The sequence below is a fragment of the Staurois parvus genome, unplaced genomic scaffold (assembly GCF_062004578.1).
Source record: "Staurois parvus isolate SC_StPar_1 unplaced genomic scaffold, SC_StPar_1.0 ptg000030l, whole genome shotgun sequence".
NCBI lineage: Eukaryota > Metazoa > Chordata > Amphibia > Anura > Ranidae > Staurois > Staurois parvus.
In genome coordinates this window covers 3535055-3545000 of record NW_028317826.1, presented here as the reverse complement: position 1 = coordinate 3545000, position 9946 = coordinate 3535055, and the positions used below count along the sequence as shown (strand labels likewise).

The 9946-nt window shown below is 40.8% G+C and overlaps 1 protein-coding gene across 1 annotated transcript in view; it reads left to right on the top strand.

Annotated features, from left to right (window-relative positions):
• EXT1 (exostosin glycosyltransferase 1) overlaps positions 1–9730 on the top strand; it is a 434024-nt gene extending 424294 nt beyond the window's left edge. Inside the window, exons 9-11 of the mRNA XM_089659042.1 lie at positions 1469–1629; positions 4312–4483; positions 9227–9730. Coding sequence (XP_089515168.1) covers positions 1469–1629; positions 4312–4483; positions 9227–9412 — 519 coding nt within the window. The 3' untranslated portion in view covers positions 9413–9730. The remainder of the gene's footprint in view (positions 1–1468; positions 1630–4311; positions 4484–9226) is intronic.
• The last annotated feature ends 216 nt before the right edge of the window (positions 9731–9946 follow it).

The window sequence follows — 9946 nt, the reverse complement described above, 5'->3', positions numbered from 1 at the left end:
AATAGTAAGCAGAGTGGGTACTTACAGGTTACCCTCATTTCCTTCCATGGCACCCTAGGGTTTCTGGCACCTGCAGCACTGGTATGCAAATCCCAATTAGGATACTAAGGCCGTAGGCTCCTGCTCACTCCTGTGTCTTACTGTTGGTTAGTGAAGCTGCCTATCACATTATAGGCCAATAGTGAGTTGTGGGAGGGATCATAATCATAGTAGTAGGGTTGGCAATTCTATAATGCGCCCAAGGTGAAGAAAGTGAAGGTGTCATACAAGAATCTGGGTGTTCTTATTTAGTCCTCAGAGCTTTCTTTAAAGGTTAATGAACTGAAGTCCCAAAAAAAACATACTAACCCCTTGCTGGGAACATTGGCTGGTGTGGATTGCTTGTCATTTTAACTGTTGTCGATCTATTTTCGGAACACCAACATTTTCTAACATTTTCCAGAGACCTATATGTCCCTGCCCCAGTGGAGTGTCATGTCAAATGTTCCTAGCACATCCATTTACTGTCTAAGGATAATTTGGGTATAAACCCCAGGTGCCCAACCTGCATCCTAAGGGCCGTATGCAGCCCTTTGGTAAATGAAGTGCGGCCTTTGGACCTCAGCAGTCTGTAATTGGAACATTGATTAGGGTGATAGTATTGATATCTACTAGCCTTGTGTAACATGTTCCCAGTTTCATATTGTCTTCTGAACCATATCACCAGCCAAAACATATCATGTCCACACCTTTTGACCTTCATTTCTTCCATTAGGTCTGCAGTTTGACAGTTCTCTCAAGCATTACATATGTTGAACATTATGTGCAGTTCTTTGGTGATGGGTGGGGATGCATTTAAGGCCCCCTTTACCTGTCATGTTGACAAGCACTAGTATAAACCAAATAACCAACTAGTAATTTTGGATAGTAGGAAGAAACCTTGGTTCAAATTCGTATTGAGAACAAACCTACTTTATACCTACGTAACTCAATCCAAACACAGTGGTGGCATCCAATGTGTCAAGGCAGATGTTGAATATTCAAGAACCTGGCTAGAGATGTAAAACACTGTAAAATAAGGAAGCCTCACATTATCATTTAACCTTCTCAAATTTTTCTTATAGCTAATGCCCCAGAGATGAGACAAAAGCAGGACGCCTGTTGCCTGTCATGCCACCCCTTTTTCTCCTTCCTCTATGGCATGAACAAGAACAATCTTACCAGCCAAACATTTTAGTTTATGGCAGGAACTGAGGTAGAAGGCATTATGAGGTGGTTGGATCGCACTTGTATGCCCAAATTAACCCTCACCTATCTGTGGAACCCTGCTCATATTTGAACCAACTAGTCTAATATCTGGCAGGCCCAGGAGCACTAGGAGACAGCAGTATCCTGCCTAAATAGGGACCTTTCAGGGATGTGGTTATGGATTTTATTGCTCATGGATGAAGCAATATTTAACTTTTTTTTTTGTTTTCTTCCTTTGCAGGTGGATTTTGCCTTTACAGTTTGGCAGAGCTTTCCAGAAAGGATTGTGGGATATCCTGCTCGCAGTCATTTCTGGGACAGCACTAAGGAGCGATGGGGTTACACTTCCAAGTGGACTAATGACTACTCCATGGTACTAACAGGAGCTGCTATCTATCACAAGTAAGACTTTTGCTCCTTCCCATTCTTGTCATAATGAGACCAATGCTAAGTGAATGGGTCATAATCATAGAGATGGATTTCAGGGATAACGTGGCAGAGAGAAGAGTAGGAGTGCATAGCTAGATTTTGAGGGTATAATAAAATCAAGGAAGCAGGTGGTTGGAACATGGATCTGGTTGACTGTGTACAGCAGACAAAATTTCTAAAAAAGATGAGTGAAACACATACTGATGCCTATGTTTAACCAGGAATGTAAGCTGTGTGTGTTCTGGATGAGACATGTTCTCTTCTACAGGCTTTGTTCAGTGCCACCATGTACCACCCACTGGTGGAAGAGATTGTATCAGGTCTTTATGTACATCTCAATGAACAAACCCTCTACATAAGACCAAAAGCATGATTATTATTTATATGGCATTTATATATTCCATAGCCCTGTACAAAGAGCTTATAGACTCTCATTATTCTCTGCTTCAGTGCTTACATTTGCAGTTCTGTGTCCTTACTACCAACATGCAGTCACTAGGGCCCCTGTGATACATGGGAACAATACCGACCATTGTACCAACATGCTGCCTACAAATCCATGTTCTTATATGGAGGAATTAATTAGTATTTGTGTGATGTGTCCCAACTCAGTTATAGCCTGTTCAGACCCAAGTTTCTACACTTTATAAGAGTAAAGCTGATCAGTTTTACACTTTCATGGAGACCTGTTCCGTGTATTAAATAAGAAGGCCTAAAAATACCTGCAGACAAATATGAAAACCTGACTTTGTGTGTATACACAACTGATGAAAGTCAATATGTTCTAGGTATTTACGAAACAAAATTGTATATATTGATTTCTGTCATCCCCTGCCCACCAGCTGACATTTCAGATCAGACTGACAGCTGGAGTGCTAGCATTGGTTACTGAAGTAAAAGAGTGGAGTAAAATGGTTGTAAAGGTAAAAGTTTTTTTTCCTTACCTTAATGCATTCTCCAGTAAGGTGAAAAACTGTTTTAAAAGCGTCTCCCCCCCCCCCCTTAAGCACTTACCTGAGCCCCATCTTGATCCAGCACTCTTTTCTGCTCTGTCTCCTCTCACAGGACACTCGGCAGCAGCGGGAGCCATTGGCTCCTTCTGCTGTTAATCAAAGCTTGTGAGTAGGAGATGGCCAACCCGCACTGTGCGTGTCTATAGACGTACATGGCCCAGTTTGTAACTAAGCCCATACAAGTGCCCCATAGCAAGCAGGAGGAGGAGCCAAAAGCACTGGTGGAGGACCCCAGAAGAGGAGATCTGGGATCGCTCTGTGCAAAACAGTTGCAAAGAACAGGTAAGTATAACATGTTGGTTAATTAAAAAAATAAGTAAATAAAATAGTCTCTACAATCACTTTAAAGTACTATTCATTTCTTGATACCCAAATTATTGTTACATATAAAGCCAATAGCCATGTTCATAATTAGCCTTCTGTCTGATTTAATCCCTTTGGAAATGGTTGGAATTGTCATTTTTTAAATGCCCCCACTCTGTTTACCAGGTCCTGTGCTTCCCACAGTCAGGGAATTTTCACACAATCCCTGCCTGTGGGGTCACATGTCCCATGTAATTACACTCAATTGCACACACAAGCTTGATTTACTGCTAAAATTGAATGGCTTGATGTCCTGGCAATCAGAGCCGGTGAACTGATCATGTGTCGTCTTTCTCTCCATCCTCTGAGATGCCTGTGCATTCAGCATCTGAACATGGCTGCATTGTATATGGAAATAAGGAAAGTGCAGAGAAGGAAATGAGGTTAGATAAACCGAGAAATGATCCAGTGCTCCACAATTCAGGACAGAATTTTCACCCTGTGCCTTCTTTCAATATATTGAGATAAGATGTAGCAGGAGCTGTGACTCATGATTAAGTATGAGATCGTGTGAAACGCGTTGACAGGTCCTGTATTCATGTTCTGGTGTTTTGTGTGTCCTATGGATCAATAAATATACACTATATTCATCTATCCTCCGGTGTGTGGCTGGCCTTTCTTCCTGTTGCTGTAGCTATCAGTATTGTGACTGCTGATTCGTGAACCTGCAGGTTGCCAGTTAGCGCCTGACCACACTTAATCCCGCCCACTGATTTCTGGATTGACAGTACTGCTTCTGTTACTGAAACCCTCCCACTGTAAGCTGCAGTGTCTGGGAGGGGGAGTGTGTGAAACACAAAGGGAGGAAGATTGGGCTCCGTCAATGAGGATAAAGGGAGTTTGATTTTTACTTTCTGCAGCTTGTGCATCACATAGTGACCAGATTTAGGACAGGTTTAGACTGTTGCATAGGATTCTATAAATGCAACTAAATTATACTTAGATTACAGCCCTGTCATATCTATCATATCTATATAGGAAATACTGTTTTGTGTGAATGATAGATTAATTTATTCTCTGGTATTTCAGTGTGTTAAAGCCCAAGTAACAGGCTCACTATAAATCCAGCCCCTGCAGCATCCATACTTGCCTTCCACAAGAATCCCTCTGTAAGCTCCAAGCCATTTCCAGTCGGAGCTTACACAGTGCTGAGAACTCGCTCTGTGGCTGAACTGCCTTTTGCCAAACCCCAGGACTGTCACAATGGAGGAAGGGTACCAAGTGAAGATGATCTACATTGTTTTTTGATGTCTTGTTACATTTATGGTTTGTTTTTCAGGTACTATCACTACCTTTACACCAATTACCTGCCTGCCAGTCTGAAAAACATGGTGGACCAATTAGCCAATTGTGAAGATATCTTAATAAACTTTCTGGTGTCTGCTGTCACCAAGCTGCCACCAATCAAAGTGACACAGAAGAAGCAGTACAAGGAAACAATGATGGGACAGGTATGTATAGCCGACATGAGAATATGGAATCTGGTTATGGCCAATTTATCCCCAGGGCTTGTGTTATCTATAGGACACTGGTGTGATCTCCATGCCTGGTAATGCCCCAGTTTATTGCATCTGAATTTCAGAAGAGAGTGAAACTTTGGTGGTGGTGTGGGTGGGCCAAGCTATAGACTTGCTTACAAGGGTCTTACCACCGGGAGCTGGTCGCTAATTCTTACCATCCACCTGTAGCGATGATGTAACGAGGAAGTATAAACGTGCACCCGAAACATGGCAGCTGTATATAGTTGCTATGGACAGCACAGAGCATTCTTGTAGTCCTACAACCACAGTAATCCAATGGGTTGCTCCTGTTTGCAGTGTAGGACACAGTTTACAAATTGTATTTTTGCGAAATACACAAGCCTGTTCAGACTGCTATAAACACCTTTTTCCAACATTTCCTTGTTAATTTTCTGCTATGCCAAACTTCGACCTTGTGCAAAGACAACAAATTAGAACAGAATCTAATTTGTTCTGTAAAAAGGAAGAGAAGTTTAGAGTGGAGTGTTAACAAGGCCTGGCCTCGATCAAAGGTTCCTGTCTCTCTGAAAATACCCAATTCAAGGTGAAAGGAGACTATAGTAGAATGTTTCTGGATTATTTTTTTTTTAGGTTTACAAATTTCAAAAACTATTGGGAAGACTTACTAAACCTGAATGGTGAAAAATCAGGTGCTGTTCTGCATAGAAACCAATCAGTAAAACGCGCCCCCCCCATTCCCTCATCAGTCAGAACTGCACCTAATCTTGTACCCTTAAAGCGGTAGTAAACCCCCCAAAAATTCTTAAAAATCTTCTCCCTGCAAGTTAAGAGCATACTGTGCAAGCACATATGAAGGACTTACCTGAAAATGAAGCCCTCCAGCGGAGCGCTGTCATGGCTCCCTGAGGCTCCCATCTTCACACGGTCTTCATTCCAGGTTCGCAAGCTGCAGCCATCTGATTTGCCAAGCCGCGATGTTGTCACTCCATCACATGCGCGAATGAAGTTTCGGCCACGGCACGCCTCTCTCAATGGACGGCATGCCGCTGACATCACTTCACTTCCACAGTAAATATCTCCTAAACGGTGCACTTTTACAGTACCTATAGGTAAGCCTTTTTAAAGGCTTTCCTGTAAGTAAAAGTTACTAAAGTGGGATTACTTCCACTTTAAGTTTTAGTAAATCCCCCCCTCCCCAATATGTTTGTTTTTTTCTTCATTTGTTTTAAAAGCTTGCTAGGATTTTTAATTTTAAAAAGTGCTTCCCGTATGCTTGTTATTAAGACTGTCTGAACACTGGTGATCGAGAGCGGGTGTGCCCTTCCTAGGTGAGCCATTCTGCAGTATGTGTAATCTGATCTCTCCAGCTCTTCTCTTTTATGACTGAACATGGTTTCTTAATCTGGAATCAGCTAATACTCTAGTTGGGGAGCTTGCCACCTGCTTAATACTACTGTACAGTGGTTGTGCCTTAGGCAGGCCATACACACCACGGGTGTCAGGAAATAAATTTGCTCGATGTCCCCATCAGCACAGTCAGTGTTGACAGGGGAATCCATCCTGCTGAATCATTGTATTCTCTTGCCAGGGGAAGGTGTCCCCATTGGGAGAAGACTGATTATTGCTAGCGGCTATACCAATTGCTAAAGATAATTGTATGTAAAATCTGGCAGGCTGGTTGTACCCAAGTTGATCGATCGATCAACTTGCGTACATTCAGCCTTCCTATACATAGTTCGAATCTCAGCTGGTTCAGAAGGAACTGGCTGAGATTTGAACTATCTTTGGCCAGCCTCAGTGTTCATCTCTACAGTGCAAATCTACCAGTCAGGCCTGACTAGTTAAAAACAATAGACTCTGAATCACAGAGATTTTTATTGTGGTGACTGAATTTCAATCTTGCCATGTATTGAAGCATCCAGTATGGTTGTAATACATAGCTCCACACTTTGAAGGAAAAGAACTTTAAACATATTTACAAATGTAATTAACCCATACAATAGTTTGTAAACAGTAGGGAAAATAATGATTTGATCCCATGCAGATTTTGTAAGTTTGCCCACTTACAAAGAAATAAAGGGTCTATAATTTTTATCATAGGTATATTTTAAATGATAGAGACAGAATATCAACCAAAAATCTAGAAAAAAAAACACGATACAAATGTTTTTTTATTATTATTATTATTATTATACAGGATTTATATAGCACCATCAGTTTGCTCGACACTTTACAATATAACGGGAGACAATACAGCAACAATACAGTTCAATACAAGAGGGAAAGGAGGGCCTTGCTCCTAGGAGCTTACAATCTAGGAGATAAATTGAGTTGCAGTTCAGTGAGTAAAATAAGTATTTGATCCCCTACCAACCAACAATAATTCTGGCTCCCACAGACTGGCTATGTGCTCATGGGGTACACAGATTGTTCCTGTAAATTTAAGAAGGTGCTCCTAATGACAACTCGTTATGTGTATAAAAGATACCTGTCCACAGAATCTTTCTTCCATTCAAACATCATCTCCATCATGGGCAAGACCAAAGAGCTGTCAAAGGATGTCAATGACAAGATTGTAGACCTGCACAAGGCTGGAATGGGCTACAAGAAGCTTGATGAGGATACAACTGTTGGAGCGATTATTTGAAAATGGAAGAAATACAAAATAACCTTCAGTCGGCTTTGGTCTGGAGCTCCATGCAAGATTTAGCCACATGGGGTAAGGATGATCATGAGAAAAGTGAGGGATCAGCCCAGAACTACGCAGGAGGAGCTTGTGAATGATCTCAAGGCAGTCCGGACTACAGTCACCATTGGTAACACAATACGCCGCCATGGATTGAAATCCTGCAGCACCCGCAAGGTCCATGTACAGGCCCGTCTGAAGTTTGCTAATGAAGATCTAAATGATTCGGAGAAGGATTTGGGAGAAAGTGCTGGGGTGAGATGAGACCAAAATTGAGCTCTTTGGCATTAACTTGACTCACCATGTTTGGAGGAGGAAAATTCTGACAATGACCCTAAGAACACAATCCCTACAGTCAAGCATGGAGGTGGAAAAAATGAAAAACAAATCCTACCAGGCTCTACTTTTTATTGTATAAACATATAAATAAGGGGAGGGAGCCCACCACAAAAGCTTATATCAAAACATCCCTTGCATAAAAGAAAGGTTTTTAGCTCAACTTCTCAACCCAAATAATGAAAATTGAATACCGACAGATATCATTGACTGCATTACTATCTTTTATTGATTTAAAAACCAAGACAAATTGCACACATACATAGACCCATTTAAAAACATTTATGGGTCAAAGGTCACGTTAATGGATCTGCTGGACCAAAAGACATATATCCTCACATGGGTGTATCACTAATATTTTCAAGTCTATGATGGAGTCATATATACATGGAACATTTATTTGTTGTTGACATCTGCATTGGCGGTTCTTAATTGAATATTTGCTACTAACACTTTAAGCAGCTATTTGTGCGAGGGAGGTTCACATTTATGCTAAATGCATTTGGGCTGACATACATCTACAGCAAGCTACTATAATCATTTTCCTCCTCTGGACCACACCCAGCTGTCCTTTTCTTGGTTTGGATGCTTATAAGTAAATCCGGTTCAAACACCATATATCCAGCAGAATTATTAGCCGATTTATCGTCAGGTACAAAGTACACCGTAATTCATCTGTCTCATTTTTGGGCTATACTACTAGGCCTTGAGATGAAATTGATCTATTTAATACACTTTGGTTATGGCCTGAAAGATGGACTGTGAGGGCAATCATCTATTTAGCAGCTGCACACCTTTTTTATTGAGTGGGCACTCTTTTCATCCTTGCTAATTCTTTATAGCTTTCCCTTAATTTTTGAGAGCTCTCAATTTAATTGATTTGACATAACTATAGAGTAATGCAGTAGTTGTATATACAGATGTGCATTTGGTCCAGCAGATCCATTGACCTTTGACCCATAAATGTTTTTAATGTATCTGTATATGTGCAATGTGTCTTGGTTTTTAATCAATAAAACATAGTAATGCAGTCGCTGATATCTGTCGGTATGCAATTTTCATTATTTAATTTTAAATTATTCTGGTTGAGAAGTTGAGTTAAAACCTTTCTTTTATGCAAGGGATGTTTGGATGGAGGTGGAAACATTCTGCTTTGGGGCTGTTTCTCTGTTCAAGGTACAGGCCAACTGTGCCGCATTGAGGGGCCAATGGACAGGGCCATGTATTGTAAGTTGCCAAGTGAGAGCCAAGAAACCTTAAAGATTTAGAGAAGATCTGTACAGAAGAGTAGACCAAATTCCTCCTGAGATGTGCAAACCTGGTAACCAACTACAAGAAATGTCTTACCTCTGTGCTTACCAACAAGGGTTTCTCCACCAAGTACTAAGTCATGTTTTGCTTGGGGATCAAATACTTATTTTACTCACTGAACTGCAACTCAATTTATAACATTTGTATCGTGTTTTTTCCGTATTTTTTGTTGATATTCTGTCTTTATCATTTAAAATACACCTATGATGAAAATTATAGACCCTTCATTTCTTTGTAAGTGGGCAAACCTACACAATCTGCAGGAGATCAAATAATTATTTCCCCCTTTGTATCTAATGGAATGTATATGATTTAAATATATTGGAAAAGTATTTGTGTAGAACATGTAGATTCATGTTATGTGTTCTCTTTCTTCTCAGACATCCAGAGCTTCTCGTTGGGCCGACCCTGACCACTTTGCCCAGAGACAGACTTGTATGAATACGTTTGCCAGCTGGTTTGGCTATATGCCGCTCATTCACTCACAAATGAGACTGGATCCAGTGCTTTTTAAGGATCAAGTGTCAATCCTTCGAAAGAAATATCGGGACATTGAACGACTCTGAGACATACTGCCACCGGAGGGAGCCTTCCGCCCAGTGCACACTCATCAACACACCGCTCTTGACAGCGGTCCTCACGCCGCAAACGCACACACCCCAGCCACCCAGGAAATGCAGAGCATTCACAATAGAGACTTTGGCCAACCGGAATCCACTGCACTGGACTTCTTACAAAAAACCATCGAGCTTTGACGTCTCAAAAACTAGGCTGTGTACAGTTTAATTATGGAACATTAAATAATTATTTTTGAAATGATTGCTATGCAGGTTTAAACTTTTTTTAATGAACAAAAACTATTAAAATCAGAGATCTTTCTTTAAGTTCTGTTGGTCTTTAATTTCTGTCAGTTGAAGTTTCAGTATTTTAAGTACACAAACTGATAATGGTAATACACAGCTCATCAATTTATAAATCGCAAAGGAGGGGCAGTTCACTGCATGTAAAATCTTCTCTTCTACTGATTTGCCCATTCCTTGTAGACTTCATTCTACATAAATTGATGAGCTGCTTGCCATTTTTTGTCTCATTATTGTGAT